Source organism: Staurois parvus, unplaced genomic scaffold (genome assembly GCF_062004578.1).
Source record: "Staurois parvus isolate SC_StPar_1 unplaced genomic scaffold, SC_StPar_1.0 ptg000195l, whole genome shotgun sequence".
Taxonomy (NCBI): Eukaryota; Metazoa; Chordata; class Amphibia; order Anura; family Ranidae; genus Staurois; species Staurois parvus.
Window position 1 is genome coordinate 11,190,001 of NW_028317991.1, and position 13,230 is coordinate 11,203,230.

General features: G+C 46.3%; 1 protein-coding gene across 13 annotated transcripts in view; it reads right to left on the minus strand.

Moving 5' to 3' along the window:
• The window catches only part of SON (SON DNA and RNA binding protein), a 134,083-nt gene extending 121,326 nt beyond the window's left edge, over positions 1–12,757 (minus strand). For 11 of the 13 annotated variants that reach the window (XR_016312805.1, XR_016312803.1, XR_016312801.1 and 8 more), the window contains exon 1: positions 1,618–2,024. Coding sequence is in view for 5 of the 13 variants with exons in the window: in XM_089677954.1 (XP_089534080.1) it covers positions 1,618–1,700 (83 nt within the window). In the remaining 8 variants the exon portion in view is untranslated. Of the gene's footprint in view, positions 1–1,617; positions 2,025–12,638 lie in introns of those variants that run through there. The other 2 variants (XM_089677951.1, XM_089677950.1) reach the window with 2 other exon arrangements.
• Between the last annotated feature and the right edge of the window lie 473 nt (positions 12,758–13,230).

A 13,230-nucleotide genomic window follows, 5' to 3' on the forward strand; every position in this document is an offset into this window, starting at 1 on the left:
GGGGGGGGGGGGGATATATGCTTGGCTATAAAACTTTAGTTTTTTTTTTTTTTTTAAATCACATAGGGGACAAAAAGTCCCCTGAGATTATTTTTGGTGGTAGACTCTCTTTTTTGAGACATCCAGGGTCTAAAAGACTCTACATGTCTCCCCTGTACTACACCGAATATAATGCAGTGCACATCGCACTGCATTACATTCTTAACCCCGCCTCGATGGTCAGGAATCTGTCAACGGGACCCGGAAGTGACATCATATCCCTTCCAGGTCAGGGCAAGAAAGGGAGGGGAGCGGATATGTTCACTCTCCTCCCTCCTCTATACTGGCATCCCGCCAGCACCCATTGAACCAGGGCCACAGATGGGCAAGAGGAGCCTGGGACATATAGCGGGGGGGGCTGGCACTGTAGGCTGTGTGGAAGCAATCGGGCGGCAACGTTGCCCACCCGAATGCTTCCACCTGACAGGTGAGCAGTGCTAAGGGTGAAAAAAACAGCTTGTCCCGGGCGATATATATTGCACATATATATCTATATCTCCATACACACACACAGGGGTTGGACAAAAAAAATAGGAACACTACATGATCTGCATATGTGAAAGTGAAAACATGTTTTGCGTTGAAAGTGGAAGTGATGTAATGTTCTTTTACTTCCGCTGTGTGATGAGACACCTAGCTAACAGGTGGGAAGCCTCACTTTCGTCATTCACTGCTTGTAATACGGAGTCATTTCACAGCTTACTGAGATTCAAAGAGGGCAAATTGTTGGTGCCGCTTAGCTGGTGCCTCTGTGACTGAAGTTGCCAATTTATTTGTCATGTCACAAGGAACAGAAATGACGGCATATACAATTTCCAGGAAAAACATTGCCTGATAAGCATAAGTAGTCGACATGGTCAACTGACCAAACGAGACAAAAAGACACTGCGCAGGACTGTGACCTGGAATAGAAAACGACTGCAGCAAAAGTGACTGCAGAGCTCAATCTCAGTCGTTACGGGCCTGAGATTGAGAAGAGGATACTGTTTCACACAAACACATGGTACAGCAATCACATCAGGTAAAATTAAATGTTGGGTTTACATATTAGGGAGTAGTAAAACTGTGGCTCATCTGCATGTTTTTACGGTCAGTAAAATGTAAACAAGCCTTCATAATGGGATTCTTCATGCTTAGCACAGTCTTGGTTCGGGAGTCACATGACAAAATGCACAGGTATGATTGGGAGATAAAACTGCAAATAAAACCCTATAAACAAAGTCCTGTGAGTGCCCAGGGAAGGGTGTAAGAACCACAGTAGAGTCTACCAGGCCAGACATAGGACTGGATACATATGATGTGCTGAGGCCATGCTCTGACTGTGTAGCTCCCACATGAACCTGCAGGGAACCTCTCTGTATCATGTTTACACATTTATGACTAGATTTCTGTAAATAAACGAACACTAATCATATGAGGCCAGGAGGAGGCAGGCTGGGGCCTGGTCCGCCCGCCTCCACCGAGGCCTGCCTATCCCCCTGCAGGCCACACAGCTCCCCGATAAGCCCGTGTAGGCCGCAGCCAGGCCACGGTGTAGCGTACCCCCCTCCACCGCCACCACACCGGTCTCCCGCTCACCTGTTGAGCTTCCCCTCCTCCTGGATCTCCTTAAATTTATTCACCACGAAGGAGCGGAAGATCTGCTCTATGTTGGTCGCCATGGCTCCCAAAACCTCCTCCTCTCCAGTCCAAGGGACTCTCCGACACACTGACGCACCGACGTGCGCGGTCACACTGGGCGAAAGCACACTAGGGGCGCGAGCGCGCACGGCCCACTTCGTTATGTTTCCTTCCTGTCTCGCTTTACTCGCCTTTACCGCATTTTAGAACGGTTTCCTCAGCTTCCCTGGGCGGCTAAAACAGTCCGCAGAGGACAGCGGGCGACGATGCCATTGTCACCCCATAGGTGACGGGAATACGTCATCCGCCTGAGAGACCGGGGAGACTGTGGGTGGAGATATCACCACGGGGGGCGTGGTCTGCGCGTCCCCTTACGAGTGATGAGAACGGGGAGACCGTAGGCGGGGAATCTCTGGCAGGGGTGTGGTCTGCTCGCCCCCTTACTAGGGCTGAGAACGGGGAGATCGTGGGCGGGGAATCTCTGGTACGGGGCGTGGTCTGTGCGTCCCCCCACGCCAGTGCAGAGAACGGGGAGGACATGGGCGGGGAAATCACTGAGAGGGCGTGGTCTGCGCGGTCCCCTCGCTGGTCGAGATATCGGGGTCGGGGCCGCGCTCTGAGTGGGCTGTGGGCGCCCGGGTGTTCCTGTCTGTGACAGAAATAGTATAAAGGGAACCTGTAATAAAGTTCAACTTGTGGACATGAGAGAACAAACAAGACACAGGAATCTGCTTATTTACTTTCCCTCCAAAGTGTAGTCAGGAGGTTTGGGCACCTCCACAGCTCATGTAGTGCTTACACCATTAAAGCCTTAGTTCACCTTTACCGTATGAATACCATATGCAGATGAGGTAAAGTCTGTAGATAAAAACAAGCCTTGCAGCTCTGCCCGAAGTTAAATCATGCCCTTGCCATCGGTGTAGGCCATATACACACATCATGAAGCCTGACTGGAATATTATTATTATACAGGATTTATATGGCGCCAACAGTTTGCGCAGCACTTTACAAAGTGAAGGCAGACATTACGGTTACCATACAATTTGGTACAAGAGGAAATGGAGGGCCCTGGTCGTTAGAGCTTACAATCTAAGAGGAAGGGTAGAGTGATACAAACAGTAATAGCTGTGGGGGGATGAGCTGATGGAGAAAGGAAACTGTATTAGCAGCAGGATAGGCTTCTTTAAAGAGAAGGTTTTTCAGGGACCGTTTAAAGGTGGATAGATTAGGAGATAGCCGGACAGAGTGGGGTAGGGAGTTCCATAGGATGGGAGAAGCTAGGGAGAAGTACTGGAGGTGGGCATGGGAGGAGGTGACACGGGAACTAGAGAGCGGAAGGTCTTGGGAGGAACAAAGAGAGCGGTTTGGTTGGTATTTTGAGACCAGGTTGGTGATGTAGCTGGGGGCAGAGTTGTGGATGGCTTTGTAAGTTGTTGTTAGTATTTTGAATTTTATTCGTTGGATGAGTGGAAGCCAGTGGAGGGATTGGCAGAGAGGGGTGGCAGACACTGAAACCAGTGGAGGGATTGGCACAGAGGGGTGGCAGACACTGAAACCAGTGGAGGGATTGGCAGAGAGGGGTGGCAGACACTGAAGCCAGTGGAGAGATTGGCAGAGAGGGGTGGCAGACACTGAAGCCAGTGGAGGGATTGGCAGAGAGGGGTGGCAGACACTGAAACCAGTGGAGGGATTGGCAGAGAGGGGTGAAAGACACTGAAGCCAGCGGAGGGATTGGCAGAGAGGGGTGGCAGACACTGAAGCCAGCGGAGGGATTGGCAGAGAGGGGTGGCAGACACTGAAGCCAGCGGAGGGATTGGCAGAGAGGGGTGGCAGACACTGAAGCCAGCGGAGGGATTGGCAGAGAGGGGTGGCAGACACTGAAGCCAGCGGAGGGATTGGCAGAGAGGGGTGGCAGACACGTAAGGTGGATGAGCCTGGCAGCAGTATTCATGATGGATTGGAGGAGGGGACAGCCTATGTAAAGGTAATCCAAGGAGGAGGGAGTTGCAGTAGTCGAGGTGAGAGATAACCCGGGAGTGAATTAGGAGCTTTGTGGTGTCATTGGTTAAAAAGGGGCGTATTCTGGAGATGTTGCAGAGGTTGAGGTGGCATGATTTGGACAGGGATTGGATGTGGGCCTGAAATGATAGTTTAGAATCCAGGGTTACCCCTGGTGTGCGGGGATGAGTTGATAGTTGTGCTATTGATGCTGTCCGAGAATTCAGGTGAAGGGGCACGTGGGGGAGAAAATATTATGAGCTCAGTTTTGGATAGATTGAGTTTTAGGAAGTGGTGTGACATCCAGTCTAATATGTCTGTTAGTAAATTGGTGATACTTGAGGAAATTGATGGGGTGAGCTGAGGAGTAGAGAGATAGATTTGTGTGTCATCAGCATAGAAATGATATTGGAATCCATGGGAAGCTATCGGCTAACCCAAGGAAGAAGTGTAGATCGAGAATAGGAGAGGTCCAAGGACAGAACCTTGGGAGACCCCAATAATAAAAGAAGTAGGAGAGGAGGAAGTAGAGTTGTAAGTGAAACTGAAGGTGAAGGAATACTCTTAGGATGTTGCTAAGGACGTTGCCAAGAGAGGCCTAGCTATTACTGTTCTCCCCCACCATCACAGAAGCAGGGTCTTTCCCTGAGTCAAACCCCCTCACATGCAGTTTCTCTCCCCTGATGTAGTATCTCTAAACTCAACGTTTGAGAGTTCGCTCCTGTGGTGGAGGAGGTGAGCAGTAATGACTAGGCCTCACTTAGCAATGACCTAGGAGTTTTCTAGTCAGGCTTCATGAAGTACATAAACAGCCTACACCTATAGCAAGGGAATTATTCATCTTCGGTCAGAGCTGCACAGTTTGTTTTTATCTACAGACACCCATTATCTGCATAGGCAGTTTTTTTGTAAAGGTGAAAAGTGAATCTACAGCCAAAAACTAAAATGTAAATTGCAGATTACCAGTGCATGGATGTGGTGGTATCAGTTTTCACATAGGCCCCTTGCGTTCGTCTGCTGGGGGCTGTGTGACATAAAACTTGGGCATACAGTATTTCCTGGCCCAGGAGCCATGGGTGTTATGTACAGCTGCCCATAGAAAGTATTGGCTGTACATGGGTACACGCTAGCACTGAACACGCATATATTTACAACTCGCACAACTCTGGACATGGACCATCTGTATTTAGGGTTGTATGCCTGTAAGCACGCCATGTTTACACACAGTGTATATTATTATACAGGATTTATATAGCGCCAACAGTTTGCACAGCGCTTTACAATGTGAGGGCAAACAGTACAGTTACAATACAATTGAATACAGGAGGAATCAGAGGGCCCTGCTCGTTAGAGCTTACAATCTAAAAGGGGAGGGGCAAGTAATACAAAAGATAATAACTGTGTGGGATGAGCGGATGGAGAAAATACAAGTACAGTTGTTAGGTGGAGGCAGGACAGGCTTCTCTGAAGAGAAAGGTTTTCAGGGATTGCCTAAAAGTGGACAGAGTAGAAGATAGTTGGGCAGATTGGGGTAGGGAATTTCATAGGATAGGAGAGGCTTGGGAAAAGTCCTGGAGGCGAGCATGGAAGTAGGTGTCAAGGGAACTAGAGAGCAGGAGGTCTTGGGATAAACAAAGAGAGCAATTTGGTTGGTATGTTGAAGTCAGGTTAGTGATGTAGCTGGGGGCCGAGTTGTGGATGGCTTTGTAAGTAATTGTAAGTATTTTGAATTTAATTTGTTTGGTGAGTGGCAGCAAATGGAGGGATTGGTAGAGAGGGGTAGCAGACACTGAACATTTGGTAAGGTGGATGAGTCTTGCAGTAGCATTCATGATGGACCAGAGGGGGGATAGCCTATGTAAAGGTAACGCCAATGAGGAAGGAGTTGCAGTAGTCAAAAGATGACCAGGAAGTGAATTAGGAGTATTTTGGCGATGTTGTGGAGGTTGAAACAGCAAGCTTTGGACAGAGATTGGATGTGCGGCCAAAAGGAGAGTTCAGAGTCCAGGATTACACCTTGCACCTTGATATGCAGGGACAGGGTGATGGTTGTGCCATTGATCTTGACAGAGAGATCAGGGGAAGAGGCACTTGGGGGAGGGAATATTATGAGCTCGGTTTTGGATAGAGTTTGAGGAAGTGATGTGACATCCAGGCTGATATTTAGGTCAGTAAGTTAGTGATACATGATACATATATTAGACCTTTGTGATTCGTTTAGTTCCGAATTGAAATTCAGACAACATTTTTGTTATTTGGAAATTCAGATATATCCAAATTCTGAATCACAATGGTAATGAATTTAACCACTTGCCGACCACAGATAGCCAAATGACGGTTCCACTACGGCCAGCCAGTTCTGGGAGGGTGTCATACGGGCATCACCCGGCGATTTCAGTGATCGCTGTGTCCTACGGACACAGCTGATCATGTGATGTAGTAAAAAGTCAATCACAGCTGCCTTTTACCACGTGATCAGCCGTGTCCAATGACACAGCAGATCACAGATAAATGCAGTTGCCGGTTATCGGCTGCATTTCCCTCACACTGTCACAGCGTAAGGAAAGTACTGCTGATAACCGGCAATTGTCAGAGGAGGGATCGGCACCAATCATCAGGGCACTGATGATCAGTTCCAGCAGTGCCACCCAGCAGTGCTGCCCACAAGTGCCCAGCAGTGCGACCCACCTGTGCCCAGCAGTGCCACCCATCAGTGCCTAGCAGTGCCGCCCATCAGTGTTGCCCATCAGTGCCACCAGTCAGTGCCCAGCAGTGCCGCCAGTCAGTGCCGCCTGTCAGTGCTGCCTGTCAGTGCCCATCATTGTTGCATATCTGTGCCAGCTTATCAGTACTGCCTATCAGTGCCCATCACTGCCGCCTATCAGTGCCCATCATTGTTGCATATCAGTGCCGCCTATCATTGCCACCTCATCAGTGCCCATCAGTGCTGCCTATCAGTGCCCATCATTGCTGCCTATCAGTGCAGCCTCATCAATGCACATCAGTGAAGGAGAAAAATTACCTGTTTGCAAAATTTTATAATAGAAACAAAGAAAAAAAATCTTTTTTCAACAATTTTGCTTTTTTTTTGTTTACGGCACAAAAAATAAAACACCCAGCGGCGAGTACACACCACCAAAATAAATCTCTATTTGTGTAAAAAAAGTGATAAAAATTTCATATGAGTACAGTGTTACATGACAGCGCAATTGTCGCTCAAAATGCAACAGCGCTGAAAGCTGAAAATTGGCCTGGGCAGGAAGGGGGTATAAGTGCCTGGTAAGCAAGTGGTAAAACAAATCATCCGATATAACGAAATTCAATTCAAATTTGGAAACGAATATGAAATGTAAACATATTACAATTCTTAGATGTGAAAAATATTCAGCACCTGCCTTCAAACTGAAAAAAATATGTGACATCATTGCAAAATTTCCAAGCCACATTAATTACTTTTAAATAAAAATGTAAAAACTGTTCATTTCAGTTTCATTTTTCGGCCAAGTGCATCCTGAATTTTCGGATTTGGTTTCAACACCAGAATTTTAATTTCAGTGCACCACTATACAGCATGCAGGACTTTTGGTGCTATTTAAAAAAAAAACACCAAAATCCCAGGCTTTTTTTCAGCGGGAACGTGGGGGAACGCAGTTCTGGCAGCTCCAGCACAGAATGTAATGTATGCACTGGCACAGGAGGCTGGGGTGTCTTGATGCTGACGTCTGGGGATCTATTGTAGCTGGGGGTTGCAGTATTTCTGGGGGGACTTTCAATTATTGCTAGAAAGATCTACAATTGCGGGAGATCTGTTGTTGCTGATGGGGGATTTTTAACTCTGGCGTTCCTATGCTGTTGGGGTGGATCCACTGTTGAGGGGAAAGGGTCTATTCATGCTGGCTGCTAGGAGATCTATTGCTGCCAGCAGGGGTCTTTTGCTGCTGGTGGAGGTCTATTGCTGCTGGGGGTGTATTTTGTTCCTAGGGTCTGTTGTTGCTGGGAAGGTTATGTTGTTGCTGGGGGAGTCTATTACACATTACGAAATTCCATACAAATTACTTAACACCACAAAATGATACCTGGCTCAGTAGTCTCTAAAAGGAGCAGTACTAGGAGGTGGATAGGGGACAGAGACAAGAAACAGTGCTCAGAGGTAGGTCAGGGTGGAGAGAGTACCTGCACCTATTCTTTGAGAAAAAAGGCCCTGCCAAAAACACACAATCTAATAGAAGTCTATGGGAAAGCGCAGACAATCCACAAGAAAACCACAGACATACTGCGTTGCACCCATGCTGCTGGGAAACTGCAGAAGGGCAGTGTGAAAGCGTCCTTTACCAAACAAAGCTCTCCAGCCACTATGATGCCATTCCTTCACATGTATATGGGAGTTGCTATCACTGGACGGTGCTCCCTGCAATCACAGCACAGGCAGTGTGCCATGGATGCAAAGGTAAGTGCGCATGCACAAGTGACACCATCGGCCGGAGCTTAGATCTCTATGTACTAAAGGGCATTGCTTTATGGTTTCTGAGGTACCTACAGAGAGGACTTATTATACGCTTACCTGTAGGTTAAAGATAAAAAGTAGAGTTCAATACCAGGCAGTATACAGCTTGCTTCTGCAATGCTTTGCGACTGCGGCAAGAATGAAAGGAATTTGCTTTCCAGGGCAGTACAGCCAAGTGAATGGGGCCATGTGATAACCACATGCAATGCACTCTGTGGTGCAGCATTTACAGGGTTAAAACAGGAGGTGAGGAGGCAACATCTCGCCTCTTCCCCACCTGCAAAGTGCCTCTGAAAAATGATCTAACTGCAAATCCCTTTTCAGAGGCGCTCAACATTCACTCATGTAAACCTTTTCTTACCCTAGGTTCATACTTAAGTGTTTTCTGCAGTGTTTTGCATTTTACAGTCCATTTAACATGATTTCCTATGGGATAGGTTCACATCTCTGCGTTTTCACCCGGTGCGGTTTTTAGAGAGGGTTAAGGAATTTTTTTAAATGCAAAAAGTTGTGTTTTTGGTTCTCTAGACTTTGATGGAAACGCTGCAGAAAAGCACGTATTGCGTTTTTGCCACATTTGTTATGCATTTTGCGTTGTAAATCTACCTAGCAACAAGAAGAAAATGCAAAACACATCACAGATGCGGAAAAAACACAGGTGCAAAAACGCAATGCATAAACAGCTCAAACACGACCTGCATAGGTGTGAACCTAGCCTTAAAGTGTTACTAAACCCAGGACCCTGCGTTCACTATATCTGGTCTCCCACAGTACACAGATGATTTTAGTAAATATAAACTGCTAAATATCTTTTCTCATCAGCAGTTAAAGCAGTCTTTTGGCTTCTATCAGTCTCCAGCAGAGCACTGGTTAAATCCTGTAGGAGGAGTTTTCATTCTCCCTTGATTATCCTATGAGGCTCTCTAGCAATACACACCAAACTGAGAATGTGCAGCTTGCCCCCACGGCTCTGTTCTATCAGTAGACGGATTGGGGACAGTAGAAGAAGGGGAGGATCAGAAAAGACAGGATCAAATGTCTTTTTTTACACAATGCAAAGAATTAACTGCTTAGGTTCCACAGTAAGTATAACAAGCATGCTTTCCTGCATATACAGACTGATTTTACTGCTGTGGGTTTAGTATCACTTTAAGCTTGCCATAGATGGATTGAAATTCAGTCATTTCAGTGGGGACTTACTGCATATCGATCCATCTATGGCCGGTGCCGTTTGAGAGATCTAATGATCAACTTCTCTTGAATGGGACTGTTGGAAAACTTTCATATGGTCAGCAGCTACAGCCAATCAGCTGCAGTGCTGATCACTGTATACTGACAGCTGTCAGAATACAATGTCACAGTCTGGAGGATTCCTCTGTCCACCTCACATGTGTGGATGGAGGAATCTGTTCCTTTTTTTTTTTATCAGCCTGCGGACCAATCAAGAAATTAAAAATGTAAAAGATCCATGAATGATCAGCCTTAGGGAGATTCACCTTCTCTATTTATTATGTTTCCCAGCATCATTGAGAGTAAAAGGTAAAGAAAAATCTGAATTTTGGTTTGTCAGCAGAACAAGAATAGAGGGGACATCTTCCAATGGGGACACTAGTTGTGGTGACAACCAGGCATTCCCTCACTTTGGAGGGATTTTCTCTCACTTCCTGTTTTGGCTGTGGGACAGAAGATAACGTGAATTCTATCCAATGGGACACAGATGGCAAAAAAAACCTGATACTTATTATAACCCTCCCTTATTCTATCCAAAACAAAAAAAGGATTGTTTTTAGTTCTACTTTAGGCACTTTATCCTGCATTTCATCTCAGCATTTCACTGCTGAAAGTTATCTCCGGCTGACAGCTGAATGTGCCTGGCAGGGATTAGTCACTGGCAGGTGCCAGCTCCCTAACAGCCCGGAGCCCTGAGCAGGAAACTCTCACATTTAGTAGTGGTAGTAATGCCGATACTAAATGTTTCACTTTACACTGTCGCTGGAGGTTCACTCGACCAGTTACCCATTCGTTCGACTGTTCACACAGGATTCCCCATAGACTGTACACAGGGCAGAAGTCTCCCTCATATATATTTCCCGATGGTCAAATATTCTTAGCCCATAGGCTATTTTTTTCTGCTAATGAATGCAGTGATGTATTTTGATTTTGTGCTGCCCTAGACAAGACTAAAATCAGAGATTGTGGACAGGATACAGGAGATGGTCAGAGACTACAGACAGGATACAGGAGACGGTCAAAGACTGCGGACATGATACAGGAGTTGGTCAAAGACTGCGGACATGATACAGGAGTTGGTCAGAGATTGCAGCAGTGATACAGGAAATGGTGAAAGACTGCGGTCAGGATACAGGAGTTGGTCAGAGACCGCAGACTTGATACAGGAAATGGTCAGTGTCTGCAGACATAAAATAGAAGTTGGTCAGAGACTGCGGACATGATATAGGAAATGGTCAGAGACTGTGGATAGGATACAGGAGATGGTCAGAGACTGTGGACATGATAGAGGAGTTGGTCAGAGACTGCAGACGGGATACAGGAAGTAATCAGAGACTGCGGATAGGATACAGGAGATGGCCAGAGACTGCAGACAGGATACAAGAGATGGTCAGAGACTGCAGACAGGATACAAGAGATGGTCAGAGACTGCAGACAGGATACAAGAGATGGCCAGAGATTGTGGACAGGATACAGGAGTTGGTCAAAGACTGCGGACCGGATACAGGAGATGGTAAGAGATTGCTGACAGGATACAGGAGATGGTCAGAGACTGTGGATAGGATAAAGGAGATGGTCAGAGACTGCAGACAGGATACAGGAGATGGCCAGAGACTGCGGACAGGATACAATAGATGGTCAAAGAATGCGGACAGGATACAAGAGATGGCCAGAGATTGTGGGCAGGATACAGGAGATGGTCAGAGATTGCTGACAGGATACAGGAGATGGTCAGAGACTGCAGACAAGCTACAGGAGATTGTTAGAGACTGCGGATAGGATACAGGAGATGGTTAGAGACTGCGGATAGGATACAGGAGATGGTTAGAGATTATGGACAGGATACAGGAGATGGCCAGAGATTGTGGACAGAATACAGGAGATGTCCAGAGATTGTGGACAGAATACAGGAGATGGTCAGAGATTGTGGACAGGATGCAAGAGATTGTCAAAGACTACAGACAGGATACAGGAAAGGGGCAGAGATTGCAAGACAATTGCCCCCACTTTGCCCCCCTGTAGCAATGCCACTGGTCCCTTCTGCCTGTGGGCGGCGCTGCCCCCCTGAAAAATTCAGCCAAAGGCAAATGCCTTGTTTTCCTCACGGTAGACATGACCCTAAATTAATGTTTTTTTAACTCTTATGGTTGAGTGTTCCTAAAGTAGAACTTTATGCTTAAAATAAAAAAAGGGTGAACAGGCAGGATTTTTTGTGCAGAAGAGACATGCTTTGTCTCTTCTGTATTAAATTTACTTACCTTCCTGTCCGCTCTTGTACAGTAAGTTGTGCACACACAGCTCACTGCACAAATTTGGCTTTGCCAAATCTGATTGAATTGCAAATAGATACACTCACAAACTATGTGTTAAAAACAGCATCTCAAGCTAGGTATCAATGACATGGTTGCCCTTCACACTCGGCACGCTCCAGACCTTGGGAGAGTGCCACCAGGATCCTAACTGCCTTACAAGTTTTGAGGGCAATGCCCTCTTCCCCAGAGTCAAACCAACAGGAGGAAAAGGGTATTGCCTTCAAAACATGCAATCCGGTTAGGATCCTGGTGGCATTCTCTCAAGGTCTGGAGCAGGGGCGGACTGAAAACTCATGGGGCCCCCGGGCAATAGGGGATCATGGGGCCCCAAACTCAAAAAAGGCTATGAAAAGGTACCAGGGGCATCTCATGGGGCCCCCTACCGATCCCGGGCCCTCGGGCAGTGCCCGAGTTTCCAAATAGTCAGTCCGCCCCTGGTCTGGAGTGTGCAAAGAGTGATGGGCAACTGTGTCAGTGATGCTTAGCTTGAGATGCTGTTCTTAACACATAGTGTGTGTATATCTATTTGCGAAATATCAATAAATGGTGCATGGGATAATGCACTAGGCTGGTGCGCCCTCTTTTGTTTGGTTTTTGACTAATCCCTCCTGGAACCTTGACCCCTTACCAAGTGCCTCAATTGTTCTCTCATTCTTTATAACATGAATAGTTCTGCATGCCCCAGGGAACCCCTCTTCCTTTTTCCCCTCCCTCTTTCTCTTCTGCATCAATTTCTTTTCTTGTATTGCCTCTAAATAAGAATATAAGTATTGTTGAACTTGTTGTGCTTATGCCTCTATGCTCTTATGTACCTTTTTAATGGCAACTATTTGTGTATATTGATGTCACACTTGATTTGTTGCTTTGTGAAAATAAAAACTTACTGAACCAGAAAAAAATTAATTTCATTTTATAATGAAGACAATTGTTCCTACCTTTTTCGAAGTAGACATCAGGACCCTGACAAGAGAAAGGAGTGATCTGCCATCCTTGTGTATAAGTACGCTAGTAGCTGTTTTGTCTGCATCTTACCTTGAGATGTTGCACTCCTTAAGTGTTCTCAGCAACTTCTGTTCATATAATGATTGATATTTGGTTGCTCATGAGGTTATTTTTGTCACTGCTGTAACAGTAACCTTGGACAGCTTAGAAGTTCACAAATGACCTTTGGTTTATCATTTTGATATGTTTAATGGAAGCTTTGCAGTGTATACATCCAGCCTTCTACAGTAAATATTGAATTTTTGCCCCTTTGCGTTTTGCTGTAAGCGCAAACTGATGATGCTCCCACAGGAGGCAGGCCTCTGACAGCCTGGGCTCACAGGAAGTGGGTTCTTTAGCCTGGAAAAGGAACTGTGTTGCATTACAAAGTGGTAGGACTGTGCCAGGAACACAGTGAGTACTGCAACAGGAACTACCTGGTGGGCAATAAATAAGAAATAATAAAGCTAGTGTTTTACTTGAAAAAATTAAGTAACCTTTAAAAGCCAATCAGAAGAGATCAGACCAGCATAAAACAGATTCTGA